Below are 15,839 nucleotides of genomic sequence, written 5' to 3'. Positions count from 1 at the left end.
ATCTGACCTTCAATTCTAAATGATAGCTATACTGGGTAGAGTATTCTTGGTTGTAGGTTCTTGGTATTCATCACTTTAAATATTCCTTGCCACTCCTTTCTGGTCTGCAAAGTTTCTGCTGAGAAATAAGCTGACAGTTGTATAGGTACTCCCATGTAGGTAAGTAACTGTTTTTGTCTTGCTGCTTTTAAGATTCTCTCTTTGTCTTTTGCCCTTGGCATTTTAATTATGATGTGTCTTGGTGTGGTCCTCTTTGGATTCCTCTTGTATGGGGTTCTCTGTGCTTCCTGGACTTGTAAGTCTATTTCTTTCACCAGGTAGGGGAAGTTTTCTGTCATTATTTCTTCAAATAAGTTTTCAATATCTTGCTCTCTCTCTTCTTCTGGCACCCTCATAATTTGAATGTTGGTACGCTTGAAGTTGTCCTAGAGGCTCCTTACACTATCTTCATATTTTTGGATTCTTTTTTCTTTTCTGGTTGGGTGTTTTTTGCTTCCTTGTATTTCAAATCATTGACTTGATTCTTGGGATCCTCTAGTCTACTGTTGAATCCCTGTATGTTATTCTTTATTTCATTCAGTGTATGCTTAATTTCTGATTGGTCCTTTACCATTTTTTTTTTGGCATTCTCACTAAGATCCTTGAAGGTCTCACTAAGTTCCTCAGAGGTTTCTAGAAGATTCTTGAGTAACCTTATAACAGTGGTTTTGAACTCTATATCCAGTAGTTTGCTTTCTTCCATTTCTTTCATTTGTGACATGTTTCTCTGTCTCTGAATTTTGGCAGCTTCCCTGTGTTTGTTTCTATGTACTGGGTAGCTGCTAAGTCTCCTTCAGTTGATAGAGTGGCCTTGTGTAGTAGGTGTCCCATAAGGCCCAGTGGCTTAGCCCCCCCCCCCCCCCCCAATCACCTGAGCTGGACACTCTTGATGCACCCCTTTGTGGGCTGTGTGCACAGTCTTGTTGTAGTTGAGACTTGATTGTTGTTGGTGTCAATGGGAGGAACTGACCTCCAGGCCAACTGGCTGTAGGGACCAGCTGCAACTACAGTGGGAGAGATGCTGCTGTGCAGGAGACAGCCTTATGGAGCAACACTTGCTTCAGTGGGGCATTGGTGCTCACTGATTCTGCCCCTTGAGTGTGTCGCTTATAGATGTGAAGAGTTGTAATCTGGTATGGTCTCACACTGACCACTGGGTACACTGGCTCTTGGGTCTCCAGGGAGGTGCAAAGTCAGCATTGCCTGGGGCCACCCAGCAGGAGCTTCAGAGAGATCTGCAGATTCCTCCTCTTTGTATCGGGTTTGGAAGTGCCCAGATGAGGCCCAGCTGTGAAGCAGGGCAGGCTGGTGCTGGTGCTGGTCTTGGGCCTTTTGATAGCTTTGGGGCTCCCTGACCCAGCTGCAGCTTGACAGATTTTAGGCTGAGAAAGGAAAGGCCATTCATATGCAAAAGCTGCTGTGCACAGCTTGGGTGGGGTTGTAAATTGCGTGGTGCGGGGTCTCAGTGAATCTCCAGGGTGGAGCAAACAGAAATGTCTGCCAGTCAGCCTTGTACAGGGAAGTCCCAGCATGGGAACAATGACTGCTGCGAGCACCTCTGTCCGGAAGAAAGCCACCCCCATGTTCCTGCCCCGATGCCAGACAGTCCAGTTTCTCCCTGTATCTGTCTGGGTCCCCCAGAGCCTCACCTGGCACTGGAGCTCAGAGCAAGCGGGAGCTTGTAAATTCAGTTTCTGGTGCCAGCCTTTTAAGAGGAGCAGCTGGGTCTCTAGCAGCCTGTGTGTCACTCAGATCCAATCTGCACTGGTTTTTACAGCCCATAGTTCTTACTGCCCATAGTGACTTCTTTCCTGAGCTCTGGAACCCTGGGCTGGGGGGCTGGTGTTGGGCTGGCATCCCTTGCTCCTCCAGGCAGCCTCCATAGAGGCGATCTCCCTCCCAATTAAAAAAGTGACACACCTGGGAGCTGGATCAGCCTGTTCCGCGTCTCCACACCTACCAGTCTCAATGTGCTTTCTTCTTTATCTCTCTAGTTGTAGTACTTCCACTCAGCCAGCTTTCCCATGGTTCTGGATGATAGCTGTTCTGTATTTTAGTTGTAATTTTGATATGGTTGTGGGAGGCAGCAAGTACAGGCATTACCTATGCCACCAGCTTGGTTCCTCCTTTAATTTTTTGAAAATATTTTTATTGACTTCAGAGAGGGAGAGGGAGATAGAAACATTGATGATGAGAGAGAATCATTGATCTGCTACCTTCTGCACACCCCCTACTGGGAATTGAGCCTTGCTGGGGTTGGACCCCAGCAGAGCCTGAAACCCAGGCATGTGCCCTGACCTGGAATCAAACTGTAACCTTCTGGTTCATAAGTTGAAGCTCAACCACTGAGCCACACTGGCTGGGCAGCATGGTTTTATTTTAAGCCATAGATTATACGTTTTAGCTCTCTTCCACTACTGTGCCAAATCTATCTTTTTGTATCATCGCTAAGTTGTAGTTTCATGGTCTTCAGGATCTCTTTCTATACCAGCATTATGATATGTTTCCACTCTAAAATACTTTAATCTGTGAAAACATTTTCACATTAACTCACCTGTATACATCTGTATTCATTCTGTTAATCTAAATTTAAATTTCTCTATATAAAACTGGAAAGACATAACACTGCAAAAATATCACGATAAATATGAAAGTGTTGAAATCCTTAATAGTGTTTACAAATTGATACACCTCAACCCAAATTTAAAAAAGGACAAATGTCAAATAATTCATAGATATCATCCACCAGCATGCACTAACGTTTATGTCAATTGGTATAATCGTACTGGAAAACAATTGGCAATATGTATTAAGCACATTTCTAAAATGTCACCCAATATAATGAGAAAATTGAAATAGACAACATATAGTATTGTTCTATTATCTGTAAAACTGAGAAGTTAGAAATAACTGAAATGTATAATGACAAAGTATACAGCCATTAAACTGGCATTTTTGAATAACAAAAACTTACTTGTGTGTGTGTTTTAGAGGCCTGGTGCACAAAATCGTGCACAGGTGGGGTCCCTTGGCCTGGCTGGCAATTGAAGCCTATCGGGGGGGCTAGCTAGCTGCGGGGAAGGACCCCGGGGGGTTGGCCGACCAGCTGGGGGGAGGGGCTGCAGGAGTGCACTGACCACCAGGGGGCAGCTCCTGCGTTGAGTGTCTGCCCCCTGGTGGTCAGTACACATCATAGTGACTGGTCGACTGGTCATTCAATTGTAACAGTCGCTTAGGCTTTTATATATATATAGGTATGTATGTGTGCAATCATGTATATACAGTGATCCAAGGTGCTTTTCAGCCTGTATACAACTATATAATCTTATATTTGTTAGATCTCTTAAATATTCTCACACTACTTAGTACACAGCTCTTGCCATAAACCCCAAAGTGTCCTTCTTGTCCAGTCCAACTAAGAGTCTTACACAACTGGAGAACTTTAGGACACTACTCTTATACTACGATTACTACTATCTGTTCTCACTGGTGCTTACAAAATGTTGCTTTTTAAACATGTTCAATATCCACCCCTTTGATGGATATTTATATAAATGAATAAGGAAAGAATTACTCTTTCTTCTTTAGTATAAGATATATTACCCCCACCTTTCTGCATGTCTGATAATCTTTTATTGGGTTGCCATACATCCTGAACTTGACCTTATTAAATTCTGTATATTTTTGGATTTCTAAAAATATTCTTGAGCTTTGTTCTGGCATGTGCTTAAGGGACTTGTAAAGTTTGCACTTTTTGTATATTGCTTTTTATCTTTGTAATTTTCCCCACCACTGAGATAAGGCCCTCAGTATTCTTACAGTAAAACACCCTGTAAATTATGGTGTTCCACTCTGGCTGTTGGGAATAGGCACTGTTTCCTTTCACTGTTTAGAGTGATTCTTTCCCAGGCCTCAGGGGACACACTGCATCACAAGTAAGCACTGGTCAGTATGCTGAGTACTCAGGGGGCTCCGCATAGCTGTTGGGAGCAGCAACTCTGTACTGCTTTCTCCTCTGGGAACTCCAGCCACCTTGGCTTCCTCAAATTCCCAGGTATATTTCCTCAAGTCAGGGGTGCTGATGGGCTCTATCTTGGTGTCCCCTTTTGCCTGAAAAGCAGTAAGCTAGGGCAATCTTAGAGCTGTTTCACCTTTCTCAGGTGTCACTGTCCTTGATTGCCTGATGTCCAGTTTCTTATATTTTGTGTTGCTTTCAGTTGTTTCAGATGAGAGTTTCAATGTAGCCTGTTACTGCCTTAACTGGAAATAGAAATCTTTCAAATTTTTTGTGAACTTAATAATTTGTATCTTTTATGTACCTACCAAATGATGCTTGATTTCTGGTTGGGCCACTAGTGTAAGAGTTTTTGAATTATTGTTCACTTCAATTTTATTTGTTTCTTTTTTCTCTAATCTTCACTGGAAAGTGAAAGTAGCAATGAAAGAAGGTAGAAAAGTATAGGGAAAATCCATTTATATAAGCTCTACCAAGCAGTCTGATAAAAAATGATAGCAGTAAATGTTCAAGAATTAATAGCACTGCCGAAACCGGTTTGGCTCAATGGATAGAGCGTCGGCCTGCGGACTGAAGGGTCCCGGGTTCGATTCCGGTCAAGGGCATGTACCTGGGTTGCGGGCACATCCCCAGTGTGGGGTGTGCAGGAGGCGGCTGATCGATGTTTCTCTCTCATCGATGTTTCTGACTCTATCTCTCTCCCTTCCTCTCTGTAAAAAATCAATAAAATATATTAAAAAAAAAAAAGAATTAATAGCACAGCCTTTCCTTATGGCCTATACAAACCATGGGGCACATTTCCAGAAAGCTGAGAACATTCAATAAAGGGATAGTTCTCTTTGGCACTTGTTTTAAACCGTGAAGGAGATGGAACGCCTAGTTTTACAGTCTGAAGATGGGAAAGCTAAGCACGTCCTTAGACCATGTGATAAGTTTAAGTGACAGTGAGTCCCAAGCCTACCTCTACCCGATTTAACTCACCAGAGCAGTCTTGTAGGAAACCCACATTTCTGACCCCAGGGTCATCATTCTTACCAGAGCCTAAGTGAGTTGTTCTAGCTCTCTTCAGTTGTCCAAGTGGTTTATACTTTGGCTCAGTGCTTTGGGAAGATCGGCATAAAGGCTTTAAGCTGAAATGAATATGAATAATTTATTTTTCCTGCTGGGAAAGTTGCTGGAATGCAAGCATCATTTATAGAGATTATAAAAATGTGACCATGGGGTAAATAACAGCTACTTTTAAAAATTGAAAAGCAGCTGTAACCGGTTTGGCTCAGTGGATAGAGCATCGGCCTGCAGACTGAAGGGTCCCAGGTTCGATTCCGATCAAGAGCATGTACCTTGGTTGCAGGCATATCCCCAGTAGGGGGTGTGCAGGAGGCAGCTGATTGATGTTTCTCTTTCGTCAATGTTTCTAACTCTCTATCCCTCCCCTTTCCTCTCTGTAAAAAACCAATAAAATATATTTAAAAAAATAAAAACTAAATAAATAATTGAAAAGCAGGCCTGGCCAGTGAGGCTCACTTGGTGAGACTGTCATCCTATACACCTAAAGGTCATGGGATCAATTCCTGGTCAGGGCACATACCCACATTGCAGGTTTGAGCCCTAGGCGGGGTGTCTACGGGAGGCAACCAATCAATGTTTCTCTCCCTCTCCTGTCTCTAAAATCAGTAAAAACAAAACAAACACTGAAAATATCCAATAATTAAAAATCACTTCAATATAATAAAGTGCTAATACAATTTGGTGAGTATCTAATTGTAGGGTTGAGGGAAAGCAAAACTCATCTTTTCTTGCACTGCAGAAAAGCAGGTCCCTATTCTAAAAAACTTAATACAGTGACAACTTCTGGCTTTCAGTGCAATATAGCTAGCTGTTTTCCCTTCCCTGCCTACTTATCTCTTGCGAGAATCTCACACATTTAATCATTTCCTTCTAGAGCAGTGGTTCTCACCCTTCTGGCCCTTTAAATACAGTTCCTCATGTTGTGAGCCAACCATAAAATTATTTTCGTTGCTACTTCATAACTGTAATGTTGCTACTGTTATGAATCATAATGTAAACATCTGATATGCAGGATGGTCTTAGGTGACCCCTGTGAAAAGGTTGTTAGACCGCCAAAGGGGTCGCGACCCACAGGTTAAGAACCGCTGTTCTAGAGGCTGAAAGCTAATACTCAGTGAAGATGAAACATAAAAGGGCACAGAAATAAGATTTGAGGGTGTCCTGCCCTTTTTTGAGGGCCTTACACTGTCTGCTTCTATATGCCAATTCCCAGAAGCCTTTAAGGTGATATATAACATACCTACTTAAAGTCATTATGTTCCCACCCAGACACTCATTCATAGCCACAATCACTTTAAGTCCTGCCCCTGTTCTCATGATGGAAACTATTCTCTGGACCCATCCCATTCAATAACACAAGTTCCATAAGTAGCAACAACTTACATTTCTATAACCTTATCCACAGTTGTGCCCACTGGAATTACATTTGGATATGCATTCACAGGGCAGATATAGCTCAAGAAATCTTTAATCTAGAAGAAGGAAAATAAAATGGATCAATTATCTCAACAGTGAAAAATCTGGGTGTGAGAGGCAAATAAATGGAGGCCGGGGGAAAGAAGCAGAAAAATCATGGCTGTGGTTCTCAATGCTTGCAGCATATGGAGCTCACCTGGGGATCTCTTGGGAAAAATAAATTCCCAATGCTCAGGCCTCAGCCCAAAGATCCTTTTAACACTAAGTGTCAGTGGGGCCTGGAATTCTGTATTTTTCAGGTGGTTCTGTTCCACAGTAAGAACTAACAATCACTGATTAATGGGATTCAAAGATTCTGTATTGCTCTGGCTGGTTGGCACACCAAAGGGTCACGGATTTGATTTTCCTTCAAGGGGCGCATGCGGGAAGCAACCAATCAATGTGTCTCTTTCACATTGATGTTTCTTTCTCTTCCTCCCTCCTTTCCACTATGTCTAAAAAGCGATGGAAAAAATATATTTGGGTGAGGATTAACAAAACAAAAAAATGATTCTATATTTTTCATGACCTTGGTGTCCTCATCTAAGGTCAGGCACTCATTAACACATCCCCTTCAAGTTAGATTAGTTGAGTACCTAATATACGTAAGACACAAAGTCTCAGAATTATACTTCTTGAGTAACATCAGAGGAATGGCAGCGAGAGAGATCCCCTTGAAATTTCAACAATTTAAACAGCTATAATTCAACAAAGGATTCCCTACTCAACATACAGGCACACCTGATAGGTCTGCATCTAAAGGTGGGCAAGTGGGAACAAATGGGGGAGGGGGGATGAAAAGGGCTCAGACTAGCCATGGGCTCAGCCCTGCAGTTGGGAGCTCACAGCAGGACTCAGCCTGGAGAGGGGAAGAATCCTGTTTTTGCTGGCACTTCCTTCAGCCAGGAGGACCAGAGATTCAGTGGGCATTCCCACAGAAGTGAGCAGAGACTTGGGCAAGGACACAGCACTAGGTTACTGCTGTGTTTATTGGATGATTAGCAATTCAGACAGAGAAAAAAAGCCATGGAGCCCTGCTGCTCTGTAACCTCCCAGAACTCGCCTCCCTTGGTGTTGGGTTGCAGAACACATTATCTGCAAACACAAAAAGTGGTACTAGACCAAGCATGTCAAACTCGCGGCCCATGCATGCGACCCACAACAAATATTTTTGCAGCCCAACCAATATAACGGTATGTAAGAAACATTTTACTAAAAATTTTGTAGCTTAATTTTTACAATATCCTGTTATACATAATCTCTATATATAAAAGCCTAAGTGACCATTGCAACCGAACGGATGACCGAACAGGCTGCGTGGGACGACCAGGCCAGCAGGGGGCTTAGTGAGGGGCGACCAAACGACTGAGCAGCAGGCTGCATGGGGTGACCAGGCCGGCAGAGGGGGGCAGTGAGGAGTGACCAGGCTGGCGGGGAGGGGGGGGGGACAGTTAGGGCAACCAGGCCGGCTGGGTGGGGCAGTTGGGGGTGACCAGGACGGCTGGGGGGGCAGATAGGGGCAGGCAGGCAGGTGAGCATTTAGGAGCCAGTGGCCCCAGATTGTGAGAGGGATGTCCTGGATTGGAGAGGGTGCAGGCTGGGTTGAGGGGACCACCCCTTCCCGTGCACAAATTTCGTGCACTGGGCCTCTAGTTATTAATAATGAACTACAACGTTCGCTAATGACTGATTACTATAATCATGTTGCATTCATTTCCCTTACGCGCCTTACATGCAGGCGCAGCATTTGTCTCCACTAATACTAGCAGCGAATATTTTAGCAGCCGATTGCCAAGTCATTAGCCTTGTACTGACTTGTTTGGTGTGCGCAACAGGAAATATTTAGCTTTTGGAGAACAAGAAAAATAGGTTAATTTGCATTATGCTTATTTGTGCAGTTATTCAGTGTCTGGTAAGTTAATGTTCAAGAAAAAATATTAATTTTTATTAAAATGTTCTATTATTTTATGTTAAATATTACTCATTTATTTCAGCCTTTTTGTATTCAGCATGTCTCTATTGAAATAAACCTACTTTTCTATGAAAATTGAAGCTTTTGTTTTTTTGTGGCCTACATAAACAAACCTTGTTTATTTGGCCCGTGTTAGCCTTTGAGTTTGACATGCTTGTACTACAGAATAAATATTTCCCCTGAGCAAAGGGTGTACTCTGTGACTGGTCCCTGGTCAGGACAAAGAGGGTACCCCATGAAGGTCCAAGGTTGCCATTACCAGGAGGGTAAAACAAAAAAGACAGTGGGTTCCACCAGTCAACCCCACACCCGCACATTGCCACTACACTGATGGCAGTCAGAGACGCGGCAGGAGTCAACATTGGGATTTCACACAACTAAAGAACTTGTGATTCCAGTAACTTGTGCCACTTACTGGAAAATAAGAGTAAGACCTCTTCATAGTAATCTAGAGATGTACCACTCATACATAGATGATTAGATAGAGAAGGAATCCCTCAAATACCATGAATAACCAAGGTAGCAAGGCAGCTCAGAAAGAAAAAAAAATCTCCAGAAAGCATAAACACATGGAAATATGATATAGAAATGACCGAATTCAAGGTTGCAGTTCTGAAAATATACAAGCAATTTAATGAACTCGGAAAACAAATTAATAAAATGTGTACTTTACCAAAAAGGTTGAAACCTTTAAGAAGAAACAGGCCTGGCCGGTTGCTCAGTGCTTAGAGAATTGGCCACGCACCGAAAGGTCACAGACTCGATTCCTGTTCAAGGGCACATACCTTGGTTGCAGGCTCGATCCCTGGCCCGGTAGGGGTGCATGCAGGAGGCAACTAATGTGCCTCCCTTCCATCAACGTTTCTCTCTTCCCCCCTCCCTTCCACTCTCTCTAAAAGTATTGAAGAAAATATCCTTGAATAAGGATTAGAAAAAAGAAAAACATTCTGGAGATTAAGAACTCAGAGCAACAGTAAACTAGAGAGCATAGGAAATAGAGCTGACCAAATGGAGGAAAGAATTAGTGATATCAAAGATAGAAATCTAGAAATGATGCAGAGGGAAGAAGAGAGATCTGAGGAATAAAATAAAATGAAAGAAATCTATAAGAACTATCTGGCTCTATTAAAAAAAAAAGCAATATAAGAATGAGAAGAAAAGAGGGAGAAGGGAACAGAGAGGCTATTTGAGCAAATAGTTGATGAGAACTTCCTAAACCTATGGAAAGAGCTCAATCCTCAAATCCAAGAAGCAAATAGAATAACTAGTTACCTCAATCCGGAGACCTTCTCCAAGGCACATTGTATTAAAACTGTCAAAAATTAATGGCAAAGAAAGAATTCTCAAGGCAGCCAAGAAAAAGAAGAAAGTAACAAATAATGGAAAGCCCATTAGATTATCATCAGACTTCTCAGCACAAACTCTACAAGTCAGAAGAGAGCGCAACCAAATATTCAAACTATTGAGAAATTACCAGCCAAGAATAATATGTCCAGCAAAGTTATCCTTTAAATATGAAGGAAAAATAAAGAATTTTCCAGATATACAGGAGCTGAGGGAATTTATAACCAGAAGACCTCCATTGCAGGAAATATTCAAAGGGGTTATTCTAATGAAACAAAGACAAAAGGTCACAAAACTATGAGTAAGATCAACAGCAAACTTAAAGCATAAACAGGGATAATATGTGGTAACAAAAACAAAAGGGGAGGGGATAAAGATCTAAATTTTGCAAAGGAGGATGGAGATCAGATGCATTCAAATGAAAAAAGACTACAGTATACATGAAGCTTTCTTTTTCATAAACCTAATGGTAAACACACACAAAAAGAATAAATTGAAACATATAACTTCCAAAGGAGGAAACAAGAAAGAAGTATGGAATAACAGCAAACAAAAACAAAAGACAGAAACACAAAGGTAAAGAACAAATGGAGGCAAAGCTACCAGAACACAAAAGGCAAAAGGAAATCCTCATAAATCAATAATTACCCTAAATATAAATGGACTAAATTCACCAATAAAGAGGCACAATGTAGCAATCTAATTAAAAAAAAAACACACCCAAATATATGCTGTCTTCAGGAGACACATCTAAGCTGCAAAGACAAAGTTAGACTCAAAGTGAAAGGGTGGAAAATGATTCTCCAAGCAAATAACATCCATAGAAAAGGAAGTGTAGCCATACTTATGTCTGACAAAATAGATTTCAAAATAACAAAAGACAAAAATGGACATCTTATAATGATAAAGGGGACACTACATCAAGAAGATAACCAAACCATCAACAAAATGAAAAGGGAGCCCACTGTATAGGAGAACGTATTTGGCAATGATACATCTGATAAAATTTAATATCCAAACTATATAAGGAACTCATACAACTTAAAAGGAAGATAAACAATTTGAAAGTATTACAGTATTTTAAAAATGGGCAAAGGACCTAAATAGGCAATTTTCCAAAGCAAAGATAGATGGCCAAGAGACAGATGAAAAAATGCTCAAAGTAGATTATCAGAGAGATGCAAATTAAAACAGTATCACCTACACTGGTCAGAATGGCTATCATCAACAAATGACAAGTGCTGGTGAGGATGTGGAGAAAAAGGAACCCCTAGTAGACTGCTGGTAGGAATGCAAACTGGTACAACCATTATGGAAAACAGCATGGAGTTTCCTCAAAAAATTAAATATGGAACTGCCATTTGACCCAGTGATCCCACTTCTAGGAATATAGTCTAAAAAACCTGAAACACCAATCAGAAAGAATGTATGTGCCCCTATGTTCATAGCAGCACAATTTAAAATAGCTAATATTTGGAAAAAGCCCAAGTGCCCATCAGTAGATGAGTGGATAAAAAAGCTGTGGTACATTTACATCACTATGCAGCAGTAAAAAAGAAGGATCTCTTACTCTTTGAGACAGCATAGAGCAGTGATGGCGAACCTTTTGAGCTCGGCGTGTCAGCATTTTGAAAACTCTAACTTAACTCTGGTGCTGTGTCCCATATAGAATTTTTTTTATATTTGCAACCATAGTAAAACAAAGATTTATATTTTTGATATTTTATATATTTAAATGCCATTTAACAAAGAAAAATCAACCAAAAAAATTAGTTTGCATGTCACCTCTGACACGCATGCCATAGGTTCGCCATCACTGGCATAGAGGGAACTAGAGAGTATTATGCTAAGCAAAATAAGCCAGTCAGAGAAAGATAAGTATCACATGATCTCATGAACATATGTGGAATCTAATGAACAAAATAAACTGATGAACAGAATACATCCAGAGACATAGAAGCATAGAAAAGACTGCAGAATCTCAGAGGGAAGGTGGGGGTGGGTGGGTGGGAAGAGATCAACCAAAGAACTTGTATGCATATATGTATAACCCACGGGCACAGACAATAAGGTGGTGAAGGCCTGCGGTGAGGGGTGGGGGTGGCTAGAAAGAATTAATGGGAGGAAAGGCAGGACATATGTAATACTTTCAATAATAAAGATTTAATTAGCCCTAATCAGTTTGGCTCAGTGGATAGAGCATCAGCCTGTGGACTCAAGGGTCCCAGGTTCGATTCCGGTCAAGGGCATGTACCTTGGTTGCAGGCACATCCCCAGTGGGGAGTGTGCAGGAGGCAGCTGATCAATGTTTCTAACTCTCTATCCTTCTCCCTTGCTCTCTGTAAAAAATCAATAAAATATATTAAAAAAAAAAGATTTAATTAAAAAGAAAAATAACAAAAAAGAGGACATAACACTTCTTAATGTACACTGAGTGGCCAGATTATTATGACCACCTGACGCTTGTAGGCAAATTAGCTATAATATCCCGCTGAAGTTGCTAGAGGGCCAGATCATTATAAACGTCTGAATAGCACAACATACCTAACTATCTTTGCTGACCAAGACAATGCGCCTGCACACTCATATTGTGCAGGAGTGGTTTCAAGAACATGAGGGAGATTTTACCTTGCTTAGGTGGCCCCCACAATCACCAGATCTCAATCCAACTGATCATTTGTGGGACGAAGTTAAAAGAGCCATCAGACAGCTGGTTCCACAACCATCAAATCTCACAGAACTGGACAGTGCTATTCATCAGGCATGGTGTCAGATTCTTCGCATCACCTTTCAACATCTCGGAGTCAATGCCAAGAAGAATCGCCCCAGTATTGAAGGCAAAAGGTGGCCCAACAAAGTACTGATGGGGTGGTCATAATAATCTGGCCACTGTGTGTGTGTGTGTGTGTGTGTGTGTGTGTGTGTGTATCCCACATTCAAAGGCTGTTAAATCGCATTGTTTATCCATATCTTCAGAAAAAAATCACTTCTACTGTTGTGGTAAACAACCTGCTTCCCTATTTATAATGGTCTGGCCCTCTTGCAACATCAGCACGAAATTATAGCTAATTTGCCTACAAACGTCAGGTGGTCATAATAATCTGGCCATTGAGTGTATAGGATATAGGCATATTAATTAAACCAATTTTCAGGAAAGCCTGTCTCTCATCAAATACTATGAAAGAAGATGACTAAGCAGAGCTCAGAGTAGTCCCACTATGTGCTTGATAACTGGCTCTGATTTAAGGAGAATGGGAAGAGATGAAGTGGGTCAATCATCTCTACTCAAGTCGCAGAGAAATACATCCTTAATGGGAGGTAATTTTATAAAGTCCCATGAAGGCTTATGCTTCCCAGCGTGGCTACTAACTATACTGAAGAGAAATAAGACAAAAGTAGATCTGATTGAAAAAATAAGACCTACCCTGTCCTTTTCCCCTGATTAGATGCCCTCCCTGTGCTGACACAGAATGGATACTTTGTCAATCAAGAGGAAGGGACTCTGATGCTGAGTGAGATGCTACAACAAGGACAAATAATCAGGAAGGGCCTTTGACAACAACCAAAGATTCAGAAGAAATTGATGAAGAAAACAAATTATATACCACCAAAATGAATTATTTCCAAGCTACTCTCAGATAACCTGTTTATACCTGGAAGTTAAGGTCGGTTATTTAATAGAGATGTCATTGTGATATTTTGATAATATGAAGAATTATTTATAATATGGCTGACATGATAAGAATGCCACTACCTGGAATCCTGGAAGAATCCACCTGTTCAAATCGTTAACACGTCCACGGCTCATGCTGCACGGCTGTGTCCATGTATCCCAGATACACAAACAACAGTTATCAAGGAAATGGATTTTTAAGTGCAGAAATGTAAAACTAAAGTTATATATGACTTAAAGTGTCATAAAAAGCCGGCTTTTATATTGCTTTTTTCCAACACATGAAATTACTGAATCTCTTGTTAAATGCTAGCTAGCATTTACTTTGGAAATACATGAGGATTTTGCAAATAACATATCAAGTTCCCGTTCTAGCTGGTCAACTTTCTATATAAAAAATACCATAACTAAACCAGCTTAAGCCCTCCTAAAACTGGGTAGTTGTAGTATACTATATCCTTCTTAAAGACAAGGTCTATAGCTCAATCATTTTTGTTCTTCCCCACTGCTGAAGATTCAAGGGGTATTTTTTAAGTGGCTTTTTAATACAATCAAATTTTGGAAGAGCCCAAGAATCTGGGCATTAAGGCTGCCTATAATGAGGTTTTATCTTGAAATAATGTTTACGATTTTTTTTTATGACAGATGAACAATACAACTGAAATGGGGAAGTTAAATTACATTTAAGAAGCAAGTCAGGAAGAAAACCTTAAACATACATACAGTCTTCAATGTTTAGGCTGAAAACAGGTAATAACAGCAATTTCCTTTGTACTTAGTAAACGTACTCATCTACTGAGATATTTTCCCTGCATTTCTTTTTTTTAAAAAATATATTTTTATTGATTTCACAGAAGAAGAAAGAGGGAGAGACAGAAACAGCAATGATGAGAGAGAATCATTGATCGGCTGCCTCCTGCAAACCCCCCATTGGGGATCGAGCCCACAACCTGGGCATGTGCCCTTGACCCGAATCGAACCTGGGACCTTTCAGTTCGCAGGCTGATGCTCTATCCACTGAGCCAAACCGGTTAGGGCTCCCTGCATTTCTTTAGAAAAAGCCACACCGAGTCTTCAAGGAGACTTGCTCACAATCATGAAGGCTGCTGAGCAGTTGGCAACAGGGTTATGGGTATATGGGATCCTCTTACCTCACTGTAGGAGGAGTGAAAAGAAAAACAAGCTCTGTATGAACTCTCTCCAGTCCTACAGGGAAATGAAAACACAGAATTAAAAGGCCACTTATCAAAACTAAGCTAAGTTCTTAATTTCAAGCTTTTCCATTAGGCTATTCCAGTAAAAATAAGTTACAATTAAGAACTTTAAACAATAAAATAAAATTTAAAAAAAGAATTTATTCCTGGAACACAAAGAGACTCTTTCCAGAAATATAAATATCTGTAGATATTCTGAACAGCTAATATTAAGGAAATGTTGCCCCAAAATGATGATCATTATGGTACTCCTGTATTTCACTAAGGATTCTGTTTCCTCCAATATCAATCCATTACCACCTCCTTGCCAAGCAAGATACTCTGTTTCAAACCACCTTATCTACCCAACTAGCTGGGCCTCAGGAAATACTACTGGCTGATGGTATTAGCCATGAGACAGGTTTGGAATCAGCTTCTCTTTAGTTTAAATTTCAGAAGTTATTTTCCACAATTATAACATATCCTCTTCTTAGGCTTACGCTAGATTGCATTTAAACTAAAATCAATCAGACAATTTACCTCAAAGCAGGATTTCTCTCAGAAGACATATGACAGTGCTTTCTTACCTCACAATTACATTTGTTTTTCTGGTTCTTTCTCCAAACCACATTGTGGATGGCTTAATGCTGATTGTGTGGAGCGGAATTCTATTTTTGGAAGTAATTCCACAGGGTAACTTATTCCATTGAAAATATTCCTCTGCCTAAAAAAATTAAAATAAAAATTAAAAAATATAGAAAAGCAGTTTTTTTTTGCAGGCAGGGTCTCAATAACAAAGAAGTAGATAAGTTTTCAGACATGAAAATAATAAATGGAGACATGAGGAAACAATCAGCTAATTCCAAAGTGAGGAACTTCCTACAAAACAACTGGCTTGGAATCTCCAAAATATCAGCATGATGGAAGAAAAGCAAAATGTTGGAGATGTGACTTACATTAAATGAGACTAAAGAGGCACCTTTAATGATTCTTCATTAAACTCTAGATGCCCTGCCCACACTTCAGAAGCTATAAAGGATACTAATGGACAATTGACAAAAACTGAATACTGTATGGACC

At 40.6% G+C, this 15,839-nt stretch overlaps 2 protein-coding genes across 5 annotated transcripts in view; one reads left to right on the top strand and one right to left on the bottom strand.

Annotated features, from left to right (window-relative positions):
* MSANTD7 (Myb/SANT DNA binding domain containing 7) overlaps positions 1-15,839 on the top strand; it is a 501,345-nt gene that overhangs the window by 124,262 nt on the left and 361,244 nt on the right. The gene's annotated exons all lie outside the window — the stretch shown is intronic.
* Positions 1-15,839, bottom strand: part of DCLRE1C (DNA cross-link repair 1C) — a 51,895-nt gene that overhangs the window by 4,038 nt on the left and 32,018 nt on the right. Inside the window, exons 10-13 of the mRNA XM_059660008.1 lie at positions 15,347-15,483; positions 14,718-14,772; positions 6,506-6,594; positions 5,090-5,184 (exon numbers count right to left, since the gene is read on the bottom strand). Of these exons, the coding sequence (XP_059515991.1) occupies positions 5,090-5,184; positions 6,506-6,594; positions 14,718-14,772; positions 15,347-15,483 (376 nt within the window). The remainder of the gene's footprint in view (positions 1-5,089; positions 5,185-6,505; positions 6,595-14,717; positions 14,773-15,346; positions 15,484-15,839) is intronic.

This window comes from Myotis daubentonii, chromosome 1 (assembly GCF_963259705.1).
Source record: "Myotis daubentonii chromosome 1, mMyoDau2.1, whole genome shotgun sequence".
Lineage (NCBI taxonomy): Eukaryota > Metazoa > Chordata > Mammalia > Chiroptera > Vespertilionidae > Myotis > Myotis daubentonii.
The sequence above is the reverse complement of the archived record's forward strand: the minus strand, read 5'-3'. Positions and strand labels throughout refer to the sequence as shown.